At 29.9% G+C, this 14,952-nt stretch overlaps 1 protein-coding gene across 9 annotated transcripts in view; it reads left to right on the plus strand.

Annotated features, from left to right (window-relative positions):
• The window catches only part of LOC124954254 (pikachurin), a 46,809-nt gene extending 35,117 nt beyond the window's left edge, over positions 1-11,692 (plus strand). For all 9 annotated transcript variants that reach the window (XM_047506879.1, XM_047506877.1, XM_047506876.1 and 6 more), the window contains 7 exons: positions 1-123; positions 4,598-4,821; positions 5,236-5,485; positions 6,124-6,416; positions 6,893-7,138; positions 7,253-7,356; positions 7,475-11,692. The exon at positions 1-123 is cut by the window's left edge and continues 17 nt beyond it. In XM_047506879.1, coding sequence (XP_047362835.1) covers positions 1-123; positions 4,598-4,821; positions 5,236-5,485; positions 6,124-6,416; positions 6,893-7,138; positions 7,253-7,356; positions 7,475-7,623 — 1,389 coding nt within the window. In that variant the 3' untranslated portion in view covers positions 7,624-11,692. The remainder of the gene's footprint in view (positions 124-4,597; positions 4,822-5,235; positions 5,486-6,123; positions 6,417-6,892; positions 7,139-7,252; positions 7,357-7,474) is intronic.
• Positions 11,693-14,952: the final 3,260 nt, after the last annotated feature.

Consider the following 14,952-nt stretch of genomic DNA (forward strand, 5'->3'; position numbering starts at 1 on the left):
AGGTGCAGCAAAGTGCCATGCGCCCATGGTGGAAAATGTCTGACAACCGGTGGTGACACTGCAGTGTGTCTCTGTCCCCTTGGATACACCGGTGATCTCTGTGAGACTAGAGTAGACCTTCAGGTAAATACACGCACGTACACATACACATGCGGGCGCACACACATATATGTTTTATTATCTATAATTTCTCTCCTCTCTTTTTTTTTATTCTTTATTTTCTTTTTTTTTTCTTCACACACAATCGCATTGTACGTAATGTATACGTTCCATTTTAAATAAATATAATAAAAATTACTAATGATAATGAAAATTGTCTGAATCACAAGTAGATGCGCGCACACATATCCTCATAAAATCTGAAAACGTAAGAGAACGTAAATATTTCATTGTCTTTCTAATTTATTAAATTTTCGAAAAAATATCTTTCATAACGGATCAATTATTATGTGTCTCAGTGAAAAATAATAAAAAAAATAATAACGAGAGAGAGAGAGAGAGAGAGAGAGAGAGAGAGAGAGAGAGAGAGAGTGAATGAGTTAGATTTATCCTTTTTCGAAAAATACTTTTACCAACGAGACTTTCATTTAAGACACAAAATTTTCAAATTTTTATATTCTATATTCCCGCGAATCATATATAGTTAGGCACTTACTTAATGTAGGTCTCTATAACTCGACGGGAACACATATCCCATGAAAGAAAAATTTTCTAATGCATCTTTCCTTTCGTTACTTTTATTACTGCAGTATTTCGTTCATTTTATTAAAAAAAAAAAAGGAAGAAAAAAAAAGGAAAAGAGAGAGAGAGAGAGAGAGAAAAGAAACGTTCCTAAATTTTTAATATTTTCTAATTTTTTTATTGGAACGAAGATGACGACGACGATGACAATAATAATTTGCAAAATTAATGAAAATTATTATTTAAGAGAATTTATATTTCTCTCTTTTTTTTTTTTTTTTGCGCATAATCGATTTTATCGATTTTACTTATTATTCATTTTTCTCTCCTTCTTCTTTTTCTTTTTCTTCATCTTATTCTTTTTCTTCTTCGTTTTATTCTTTTTCTTCTTCTTCTTCTTTTTTTTTTCTCTTTTATTTCGATCATTTTATTTTTTCTCTCTCTCTCTCTCTCTCTCTCTCTCTCTCTCTCTCTCTCTCTCTCGCTCTCGCTCTTACTTTCACACTTGAAGGAAAAAAAGACACATTCGTAAAGTTTCTCGGATCTTCGACTTTTCTTGGTAAGAAACCAATGTGGAACATACTTTCATCCATTATTCAGATATCTGGAATCCGTCGATCTTGCTGGATGGATGATCGTACATGTGATATTAACTTGTTAGAGAAAAAGAAAAAATATATATAAATTTTCATATAACGCGTTATCGCATCATATAAATAACAGTTATATAATTGATCGAAATTCAGAAAAGAAATTAATAAAATCTATCTAATCTAATATTTTAATTTCATTCTCGTCGAAGCAATTATCATTTAGATTATTATTTCATTGTCGATAATTTTAAAATTTTTTGACGATCGATCATTTTGAAAATAGATTCGTTTTAAAACGAACGATCGATTGATGCCGAACGTTTTTAAAATAGAAAAATTTTATCGGATGGACTTTTCAATTTTTTGCCATTTATTAATGCAAAAATATCGATGAAGATCTTTAAATTCAAAGAATATAGAACTATGTAAAAGATGATGGATTTATTTTTCTCATTTTTTATAACTTTTTTTTTTTTATAAATTTTTTAAGAATAGCAAACAGAGTTTCACCGTATTAAAATTTGTAAGAAAGGTAACAAGAGATGGAATTAAAATGAGTGATTTAAAATCTGAGAAAAAGAGAGACAGAGAAAGAGAGAGAGAGAGAGAGAGAGAGAGAGAGAGAATGAGAGAGATAAAGACAGACAATTCGTTAGCAAGATAGCTTTATCGTTCCGATCGAAGTATGCTGATTCTAGGTTTGAATAATTCTCAGAGTTTACACGTTCAACTCTCCCTCCTGACTAGGTGTAGAATATTCAGTTGGTCTTTGTCGATATTTCTCGATGTTGATTCGAGAGAAGAGGTGTACGTCTTTCTCGGTCACGTTTTAGGAGATTGCTCATATAAACGGTACACTTCTACGCGAGAATAAAAAGAGTTAGGCGATTAGATAAATAGATAGATGGATAGTTGGATGGATAAAAGTAAAACGTTGCAAACATTCATATAAATATCTGATTATTAACATTAAAGCAAATGGTTTTGACTAATAGATTAACTCGAGTAAATATTAGAAACGTTCGGCCAACCGTTTATCTATAGCTATAGGCTGAATTTCCAATTCATGGTTTACATACGCACGAAAACATCTATACACGTCTGCTTACTCTCGTACGAACGTACATACAAACAAGCAAATATAGATGCACACACACACATACACATATACACACACACACACACACATCTACATCCGTACGTACATACGTGTCCATTCATAGTGAATGGGTTCGTGAATGAGCAAACATTTAGTTTCACTGAGCATGCGTTTTAGATGTACGTGCGAATTTGAAGAGATTTACCCTGTTATAAAATAATATATATATATATATATATATATATATATATATATATATATGTATGTATATATGTATGTATGTATGTATGTATGTATGTATGTATGTATGTATGTATGTATGTATGGAGGTGTCAACCTTAGTTGAATTTGATCAAAAATATTTTCTAATAATTTTCTGAATTATTCCTGAGAGAAACGATAACAAATATTTGAAGTATACTTTCGATCAGACGATATCAGATAATTCCTTTGTATTTTATCTTTTGTTATTGAACACGTTTCTCCTGTTGACACAATAAATTTACTTTAGTCTTAACTACGTTCTTTCTCTCCCTCTCTCTCTCTCTCTCTCTCTCTCTCTTTCTTTCTCTCTCTCTCTCTCTCTCTCTCTCTCTAACTATCTATCTATCTATTTATCTATCTTTATCTCTATCTGTATTTCATTCAACCAATCGAAAATCAAAACTATTGTACTCGTACTTAAAAAAAACTATAGATCAGAGTAATAGCTCTTTCGATAATGGAAACTAACTCTTATCTTCTTGTTAGCGTGCGAGAGTTTCTAGCAATCGAGACGATAGGATCGCATTAGAAATCTTGAAAAGTTTTCTTTTCGTAAAATAGAGTACGTCTTTGGACGTCGATTCCTTTTCGATTTCGATTCTATTTTCTTTTCTTCCTCCATTTTTCCTTTTCCTTTTCCTTTTTCTTTCTTTCTTTTTTTTCCCTTTTTTTCTTTTTTTTTTTTTTTTTTAGATAGAAGATAAAGTCGAAGAAGAAAATGTATGAAAAGTTTTGATGAAAAAATTCTTTCCCTTTGCAAACTAGTTCCAAAGAATTAGAGTTTCTACGAAATTTCTTTTGAAAGAAACGGTCATACGTGTTACTACTTTTTGAATAAATGTTTCTTCTTTTTTTTTCTTACTTTGTTTCTACATAGAAAAAAAAAATATATATATATATAGATATGGGGAAATTAGATCAGCAAGGTAAACATGATTTTAAGATAGTAATCGTCGTCGTGTAGGCTAGAATCTTTAGATCCTACGTCAAAGCCTTTACTCAACCCAATTTCGTTTTATGAACGAGAGAGAGAGAGAGAGAGAGAGAGAGAGAGAGAGAAAGAGAAAGCGAGAGAGAGAGGGCACTGACTAACGAACGAACCTTGACACTAATGGCCGAGTATTTGCCTTACACGTAACATCCACTTCCGCAGTTTTCGACCTCTAACTTATTACAGCGATTAACAGTCTTAAAAGGATTTCTGACATTGTCTGCGTAGAGAATAAATGTTCTATAGGAGAACATTCGGAGATTTACAATTAGGAACACAAATTACGAAGGTGTATACAAGTCGACGTATTTAACGATAATTTATTATCGAGAAAAATGATTCAGCTAAAAATTTTATACGGTTATTTTATTAACAGTTAACGTACGTACTTTAATCTATAATCGTCGTAATTTATAATAGTTCTCACGTGGGTATTATGATATTTTCATAGTTTCTTTTTTTATCTTATCAGAGATATATGTATATATGTTATCGGAAATAATATCAAATGTTATAAATCTGAATAATAACGAATCAAAATAAATAAATACTATCAACTGATCTAAATATTTATGTGTGTGCTTAAAGATATTAATATTAAATATATTATACGCCTCGAGATAGGCAACACTTCAAATGTTGTATCCGTCGGTTAGAAACTTTTGGTGCAACCCCTCGTGATATGCAACCCTAAATGCGTACATGTATAATAGTAATATAAATCAAGTTTTTCAATGATAGATGGAACGAAGTATGACGTGATAATAAACTTTTGAACGAATAAGATACATCTGACATATAGATAAATATTTCTGTAAATATTAATAAATAATAGATTATTGAAGTATTATTAATTGATTAATAAAGATCGTACGCACACACACAGAGACATATTTAAAATTTCTAATAAATCAAGATGAATAATTATTTCTGTATTATTAATGACTATTTATCCTTTAATTTTTATAGGTACCATCGTTTAATGGGTCATCCTATTTACGTTATCCAGGATTAGGTGATGCTTCACTCTCCTGGTTAGAATTATCCGTGACCTTAAAGCCTACGGCTCCCGACGGTGTTATCATTTACAATGGGCATCACAGCGATGCTTCCGGTGATTTTATCGCCCTTTATCTTTCTTCGGGATACGTACATTTCACCTTCGATTTAGGAACTGGAGCAGCAAGCCTAAGGTCTATCGATTTCTATATTGAAACGTTTAATTATAAACCATTGTTATATTTTCTTCCTTTTTTTTTTTTTATCTTTCTTCATTATCTTTTCTCGTCAATAAAAAATATCATTAATATTCCGTTACAAAGTATGCCGTTTGGCATAATTTTATAAAAAAAAAAAAAAAAAAAAAAAAAAATCACTCACCTAATCGTGCCATTGGAATTTGTCATTATTAATTTGATTTGAAAAATTAAAAAAGAAAAAACTGTCTCACTTATTATCATTGTTAATTTTAACGTTTATTAGTGTTATTATTATTATTATTATTATTATTATTATTATTACTATTATTATTATTATTATTATTATTATTATTATTATTATTATTATTATTATTATTATTATTATTATTATTATTATTATTATTTTAGAAGCGACAACCCAGTTCATTTAGGAGAATGGTTAGAAATCAAAGTATCAAGGACCGGTCGTTTGGCATCTCTCAAAGTCGAGGACGATCCAATTCGAGAGATTTTGGCACCAGGCGCATACACGCAATTATTTTTACCATTGAATCTTTATCTCGGTGGTGCACCATCGCCCGATCTCTATTCGCTCAAACTTAAAACAACGAGCAGCTTCGTCGGTTGCATTCAAAGCGTCATTCTTAATCGACGTGAGGTAAATTGAAATGAACGAAAATAAAATGAAATGAAATTTCACAAAGAAATTTCATTGGATTTAATCGATAATCATAAATTTTCGTTATTATCGTTCTATAGTTTAATATAATATATACGAAATTGAATAGGAAATTTTAAGAAAATAAAATCCATAATGAAATTAAATATTTCAATGAAATCGTGTTTATATCGTATTTTCGCACTAATTACAAATCATTATGAATTATCGATTTTAGCTTAATAATTGAGCTTTTAATAGTCCTGAAAATTGATAGTAGAACGTATCCAAATTAACGATAACAATCTCTCTCTTTTCGTCAATACGTAATTGTATTATACGATACAATTGCACATTGGACAAATAATATAATAATACGTCCAATAATGTACGTTCGTGAAATATCAAATGGATGTATAATATGTTTACAAATATAATCTGGTAACAAAAAATAGGATACAATATGTGTTTACATATACATGATATCATTGTATGTTATTACATTCGTGTACTTTTCTCTTCTTTATATTCTCTTGCATTTGTCTTTTTCTGTTTTTTATTTTTTTCCTTTCTTTTTTCGAAAAGTCCATTTTTCGTGAGTATTAGACATTTATATACATTCGCGTGTTACCTTTCAGATCGGTATCTTGGCTGAGGCCTTGGGTGGTATGAACGTTGGAAATTGTGGTCACGCTTGCGAGGCCAGGCCTTGCGGAGACGCTGAATGTCGACCTCTGCGAGATCGATTCACCTGTCGATGTCATGCCGGTGTACCCCATCCATGCCCAGCTTTGGATGATTATACGTTGTTAACGTCGATGCGTGGTAATAACGTCAACGTACCACCACCGACGATATTTAAAAATTCTGTGCCTAGTTTTACTGGAAGCGAAAGTTATCTTCATTATAATGACGCTGATACTATGAAGAGGTATATACATATATACATACGTACATATGTGTGTGTGTGTGTGTGTGTGTATAATATTTTCACAGATTTATCTAAATTATGTTAGAAAATAATAATCGACATTTATAATGTTGAGATTAAAGCTATTGGAATAACATGTATATTTTGAAATGTTTATTTTAAATTATATATTGGAAAATATTATTATAATCTTTTAGAATCTTTATCAAAATTATAAGAGACAATATTTATGCACTTTTGTTAAAGTATATGGATGCATCTTCTTATAATTTTTCTATTTTCCTTTTTTTTTTTTCTCTCATACCTGAACAATATTTATTTTAAATATTTAAACTAATATTTAAAATAAATATAATCTTTCTATATCACAATATATATTTATCTTGAATCAACAAGAATCGTTTCTTTTTTCTTCTTCTTTTTTTTTTTTTTTTTTTTTTTTTTTTTTTTTTTTTTTTTTTTTTCTTTAACTTTAGGATAATAAGCTACAGAGTGGACATTAATATGAGATTCCGAGCTAGCAGTAGTAGCGGGTTGTTACTTTGGAGCGGTCGACATTCGGATCCTCAGGAACAAAAGGACGAAAACGACGATTTCCTTGCTCTTGGCTTGAATCAGGGTTATCTGACATTGGCGTATAACCTTGGCTCGGGTGAAGCCATCTTGAGATACAATCTTACAAGGTTGGACGACGATTTGTGGCATCGCATTAGAGCTGTCAGGTAAAATGAAAGAAAAAAAAAAAAGAAAAAAAAACCACCGAGGCAAAAAACATTACAAGTGAGTCATTACGATGTACAACATTATTAAGAAAAAAAATATTTAATTAATTTCAGAAACGAGCAATGGGCGTCGCTCGTAGTGGACAGTGGTACGGGTGTGTCGGCATCGTCGCCAGGTCAATTGAGACAATTAAACACGGACACAGGATTATACGTGGGTAAGAAAAAGGAAAAGAAAAAAGAAAAAAGAAAAAAAAAAAAAAATATGAAAAAGGAAAAAAAGCACGATGCCAGCGTTCGATAAAGTGTTTGATAAAAAATAAATATTGTTTAAAGGTGGTGCGCCAGATATCGTAAAGACAACAGGTGGAAGATATACGAAAGGTATCGTAGGATGTATCAGCGATCTGATATTAGATTCGGATTTGTCGGTACCATTGTCGTCACCTGGACAAGCGACCAATACGCACTCGTGTATTCCTTGAAAAAGAACCATGCCGTTCACCTTCGAAATGGTAGGGCCTTTCGTAGACTATATCTAGGATATGAAAAAAAAAATTTATTACCAGAAGAGACTTGACTTGACTTAACGATGACGATGACGACGATAACGACGAGTCAAGGTCAAAGCGTTACGACCATAACGGAGCTCTCTCTCTCTCTCTTTCTCTCTCTCTCTCTCTCTCTCTCTCTTTTTCTCTTTTTCTCTCCCTCTCCTTCGTCCATCTGACTATCTGTCTGTCTCTTTTTTCCTCATTTTTATGATTCGTCATTGCACGTAGAGAGCTTCTGAATGAAATATCTACCAAGCTAGAATTATATGGAAAAAAATATAATATATCTGAAGCGTCGATATTAAATAAAAAAAATGAAAATGAAAAAAATAAAAAAAAATATATATATATATATATATATATATATATATATATATATATATATATGGTCGTAATACTTTGAGACCTGTCGATCGTCCAGTTATTCATTTTTGTTTTTATGTTCTCCGTGACGACTTCCTATTGGTCCTAAAGAAAGAACTATAGTTACCAAAACGTCAAATGCACGGAGAGCTATTCTTTTTTTTCCCTTTTGCCAGATTTTATTTCTCTTTTCATTTCTTTTTTTGTCTCTTTATTTATTTATTTATTTATTTATTTATTTATTTGTTCATGTATTTATTTATGTATTTATTTATGTATTTATTTATTTTGTGTTTCTGTCCTTTGCTTTCTCCCTTTGACATAATAATCCTTCAAGAATGATCGCGTTGATAATGCGAGCAGCAAATTTGTTAGATTAGGATCGTGAACGTATCGTAACGAAGGACACGAACATTCAAACTATAATTCTCTGGTACACGGAGGCGCAAAGGTTCGTGGGCCTAAAGCAAAAAAAAAAAAAGAAAAAAGAAGAAAAAAGAAAAACAAAATAGGAAAAGAAAGGGAGAAAAGAAAAAATAAAAAGAAGAATATAAAGGAAAGAGAATATTATAAGCAAAGAAAGGATGAAAGAGAGGAAGAAAAATAATGGAGTAATACGGTGTAGGCAGGACAGAGAAATCCCTCCAATGTCAATTTTTATTAAACGCCCTCATACACCGTTAAGGTAATGGATATACTTCGATAAATATGAAGAATAAACGAAAGAAGAGGATGGAGGAAGACGAATAAGAGAAGTAAAAACAACAAAAAAAAAAAAAAAAGAAAAGAAAAACAAACAAATAAGTAATTAAATAAATAAATAAATAAATAAATAAATAAATAAATAAATAAATAGAACAAGGAAGAATAAAAAATACCCGCGTCGTTTCAGGGTCATCGAATACATACGTATATAAATACATATATACATACATAAATATATGTATAATGTTTATGTGTGTGTATGTGTGTGTGTGTATGTGTGTGTGTGCGTGCGTGTGTGTGTGTGTTTATAGATATGTACGTGTATTTCACAGATTGCAATTTTTCTTGACACGTACGTACATACATATATAAATACATATGTACATAGACGCGGATTGCCAGTTACATTCTACATATACCAACGACGATGATAACGATTATGATAACGACGACTATGATTATGATTATGATTATGATTAGGGCGACTATGACGACGATGATGATCTTTTTATCAATGTAGAATTTTTACGACGCAAATTTTCATATTGATTAAGAAGGGTGTACACCTATATAAACGCGTTCATAGTTCTTCATAAATACATAAATGAATAAATAGATACATACATGCATACATACATACATACGTACGTACGTACGTACGTACGTACGTACATATATACATACATACATACAAGTACAATTGTTTCGGTTTTATAACGTTTAATGAGCCGTGTCATTGCGATCGCTCTAATCGCCGTTTAACGAAGAAAAACTAAAGAAGAAAATAGAAAGAAAAAAAACTAACGAAGATCCTGATCCGTGTAGGAGAAAATATATATTATTATATACATACACGATGGACCAAAAAATATTCGATCATCCTAGAATCGGAATAATAAATGGAATAAAGATCGGTGATTATGTTTACGAGCAAGAAAGAGACAATAATAGTTCGTTACCGTAACTATTATAGAAAGAAAAGAGAGAGATATATATATATAAAAGATATATATATATATATATATATATATATATATATATATATATAAAAGAAGAAGAAGAAGAAAAGAAAAAAGAGAAAAAATAAATAAATCGCGTTCGCGAAATAAATGTATTCTCAAAGGAATTTAATTTTCTTTTCTTTTTATTTATTTATTTATTTATAATCGTTAATCGAGCAGATAAAAACTAATTCTCTCGAAGAATTAAATTTGTAATGTAATCTAATTTGAATGTTTCTAGAGATATATTTTTGTTCTTTTTTAAATCTCTTTGCTGAGCTTGCTGCTACTTCTTCTTTTTTTCTTTTTTTGTTTTTTCCTTCTCTCCAACATTACATACACACGGGCATACCATCAATAACATTGGCTGTAACCTATCGCAACATATATATATATATATATAATAAATGATTAAAAACAATAAAAAAATGCGTGTATAATAAAAGTCTCTCTCTTTCTTTCTCTTTTTCTCTCTTTCTCTCTCTCTCTCTTTCTCTCTCTCTCTCTCTCTTTCTCTCTTTCTCTGTTAGTGAGAGAGTATGAAAAATAAAAATAAAGAAAGAAAAAAAAAAAAGGAAGGAAAGAAGGAATAAACGAAATGAAACGAAAAACGAAATTAACTTCGTTCGTTTCCTTCGATCAAAATTCGTATATTCGAGAATTTTCTAGATCAAATCACTGTTCATAATGATTTGAATGGAAATGATGATGACGATTAGAGAACTGATCCTAGGTTTATTTATTCATAAACTTACTAGGTATATATATATGTATATACATATATATATACACATACATACATATATGTATATATACATGTCTCATATCAACGAATGGAACAATGACGATGGACAAGGATTTTAAATGAACACCGACACATATGTATGTTGTATAGTTATATATTACACACGTACATATATGTACGATCCATTGAATCGACTTAAAATGAAGTAATCTTATTCGAATGGCTGAAAATTTAATAAAAGCAATCGGCTGATATGTCAATTTTTGTACGATTTAATGTTGATTTCTGTTAACTATGCGTATTTGATATAGTATATCAAAAAGTAGAATCATATAATATAATTAACGTAGACAGATTAATGGGAAAATTATTGAATAAAAAAAAAGAAAAAACAATGAATACATACACACACACATATATATATATATATTTATATATATTATAATATATATATATATATAAATATATACGTGCATACACACGCGGACACATACACGCATACACACGGACACACACGAGTACAATACATGAGAATCAATCGTACGAATAAAAGCTCGCGACTACTTCAGTCGACTTTTGCATACGAATATATATATACATACATACATACATACGATTAAGTACACATACGTTACAATACGTTGCTGTGGGAGTAAATAAAATAAATGAAAAAAAAAAAAAAAAAGAAATGAAAAAGAAGAAGAAGGAGAGAAAAAGAAAAAAAGGAAAAGTTAAAAAGAAGGATATATGATTCGTCGTAATAAATGTTACAAAAGCGTTATTTTGCACTCACGCACGCACACGTACACACACATACATACACAAGACGCGCGCACGCGCCAGAGAGAAAGTAAATATATACAAAAGTATTCGCCTTCGTCGTTTCTCACATGATTTACGCATTTTTCGCGTTATTTTGATATAAACAAAATTGAGGGCGGATGAGTGGAAGGAATTGGGGTTAAGGTAGGGAGGGAGGGAGGGAGGGAGGGAGGGAGGGAGGGAGAATTTGTTACGATCAATCCGAACACACAATTTTGATCGTAAAGTCAAACGTCCTATAGCGCTTTTCTTCGTTATCCTCTCACAACTCTACCGTACTTATATACACGATATATATGTAAAAAAAAAAAAAAATAATGAAAGGAAAAAAAAAAAAAAGAAAAAAAAGGTTTACCTTTATATTCATACTGAAAAAAATGTGGTTCCTAGAATATCATAATATTAATTATATAGTAATAAAATATATTACTATGTGAACACACTTTGTTATGTTGGCGATTGACGATCGAAAATTACATACGTACATACATATTAGTTGAACACGTGTAATCGAACTTCGATCTCTTCGAGAGAATCGCAGGAACAAAAATAAATATAATATATATATATATATACATATATATCTATATGTATATATATATATATATATGTATGTATATATATACATATATTTATGCATTTTATATATGGCTAAAATCTGTCCGCCTGTTATTATCATTAAAAACGTGCACGAAAAGTCGCTTATCTCTCATCATTATATATATATAAATATATATATATATATATATATATATATATATGAATGTATAAAGGATATTAATAATCCTTGGAATTAACTTGCACAGAAAAAGAGTGGAAAAAGAAGGACAAATTTACATATATGCAAGAGAGAAGCGGTAGTTAAAATATTTTAGATTAAGTCGCATACAGATTTAATTATTATTATTACAGTTTAACTAAATAATTGATAAACATATAGTATGTGTATGTATATATATTTGATTAATTTACAAGAAATTACAGAATTTCATTGATCATTTCTGGTTTATATGCAAAAATGAAAATGGTATGTTGCGACGCCTGAAAGTAGGCAGTCGAAAAACAACACGCTCTGCTGCTAGTTTTAGTCGATGTTGCAGATTTGCCCCTAGCTATAGGCAACCCTCGTACGCGCGTGTACGCAAACAAACTCCGAGCCAGTTTGTTAGTTCGAAATCAACGCCGCGTAGAACGATCAAACATAACGAGGTAACTTTGTAAATTTGGAGAAACATTTTTTTATGCGACAATACGTTTTAACGAAACTAAACGAATATAGAAAATGTTTTCTTTTTTTTTTTCTTTTTCTTTTTTCTTTTTTTTTCTTTTTGCCTCTTTCTTCCTTTTTCTCCACTTGTTTTCCTTTTTATTTTCTTTTCCTTCTTTGTGTAACTCTGTACAAAGCTATTAGAGAAACTTGTTGATTCATCTAATTTCAATTACAAAACATTTTTACGTTGAAGTCAGTTTCGTTGAAATACTCTCGATGCAAAATCAAAAATGAAGAGAATTAATGAAGAAAATAAATAAATAAATAAATAAATAAATAAATAAATAAATAAAAGGAGAGATTTAAAGTGCTCGTTTGTAAACGCTCGTAAAATTCACTTCTAGTCATTTATAGGATGGATATAAAAGCTAAGAAGTACGTGCAAATGCTTTTCATTGCAACTCCTTCTCTAGTCATATATAATATCTGAAATATTAATTGCTCATTGATATATTTATATATAAATATGCGTATATGTGTGTCGGTGATAATGACTATTGATCGAGGAAAAAAAAGAAAGGAAGAAAGAAAAGAAAATACATACATACATAAAACTCATATTGATTCTCGATTTTGTGTTCCTTTTTTTTCACTTTGATTTTTCTAATAATTTAACATGAATATACATACATATATATATATATATATATGTAGAAAATTATTTTTTATAAATTATTTAAAAATCTCTTATTGCGAAAGAAAAGAAAAATGAAGGAAAAAAAAAGAAATAGATAAAAGAGAAGAAAAATAAAAATCACATCGTCGTAATCACCCTGACACATATATTATGATAATCTATTATAATGTCGACGATCCGTTTGAAAAGCTTCGTCATTTAATTGATAAAAATTTTCTATTGTGTCCCTCTTTATAATCACACCGACCAAACTGATAAAAATCGGCCTCCCAACAGAAATTGACCTTGCTCAAAGCTTTTATTAAACTATCGAGAGCACTTCGTTGAGGGCCGGCTATCGAAATTAGAATAGCAAAAGGATTGGATGCTTACCGATTAAACCTCGACAAGCACAACTCGCTCTGCACTGGTGTCCTTTATTACTAACGGAAATTCCTTAATCGAAATACTTATTATACAGGGTAACCTACTTTGATCTCTCTGTCGAACATTTCTCTTTGCTATTAAGTCAATGAAAAATAACAAAAAGGTACTTGAGACTTTGAGGATTTAGCAATATAATATAGAGAATGATTATACATTATATTATATACATAAGTCTATAAAGTGACTATCTCGTTCCCTACGAATTTTTTCTCTTTTCATTTTTTATTTCTTTTTCTTTTTTTTTTTCTTCTTCTTCTTATTATTATTATTATTTTTTTTTTTTTATTATTACATCTTTTCGAAATCTCTCTCATATCTATATATTTAATTAACGTTAGAATTAATTAACGGGAGCAATTATCATCCCGCCGACTTATTTTTCTTCCGGCAATATGGATTTTTTACGTGTCGTTAAATCCTTTTTCTTTTTAATTATCCAACACACACGTACATACACACATATGTGTATAATGATCACGTGTCTCAAAATTCGATTCTAATTATTTCAATAATTATTACAGCATAATTATGACCTTTTATTATTAAAAACGATTTCTTACTCGCTACATTTGCTATCGCGCTATGTCACATTCTTTTTATATCTTTATACAAAAGAACCCTCCGATTTTCTAAGTTACATACTTGGTCTATCGCACGTTAAAAATGACGCGGAATTGGCCGAAGGGATGAAAACGAAAGAAATAAAAATAACAAGAAAGAAAATAGTTCATAGAAATTAATTTACCATTAGTAAATTAATTTATTAGTTGGATTTTTTATGACACAGACAAAAGTATATGGATATTATATATCTTCATGTGTGTGTATATATATATATATATATATATATATATATATATATATATATATATATATATATATTTAAACGCCGAATATTGAAGTGCTTGTTAGCTTAAAATATTAGAGGAAAAAAGAAGAGGAAAGGAGAGAGAGAAAAAGAAATAAGCGCAAAGTGTTGTTTAAGTATTTCGTATTTGCCACCCTTATTATTTTTCTTTTTGTTTTTTCCCTTTTTTTCTGCCGGCATATAGAGTGCCCTAAAAAGTAAAGCTTTTGACCCATATTTCAGGAGAAATGTCGAGAGGATTCGATGGAACGATTCTTGGTTTTTTTTTTCTTTCATAGATTTACTAACTTTGTTAAATTAAACGATTAGAAAACAAAGAAGGAAAGAAAAAAATAAACTAAATCGAGTTAGTTTATTTGAGAGATATTCAAAATTATATTTTACATCTTTCGTATTATATAATAAATAAATAGAGAATCGACT

This window comes from Vespa velutina, chromosome 15 (genome assembly GCF_912470025.1).
Source record: "Vespa velutina chromosome 15, iVesVel2.1, whole genome shotgun sequence".
Lineage (NCBI taxonomy): Eukaryota > Metazoa > Arthropoda > Insecta > Hymenoptera > Vespidae > Vespa > Vespa velutina.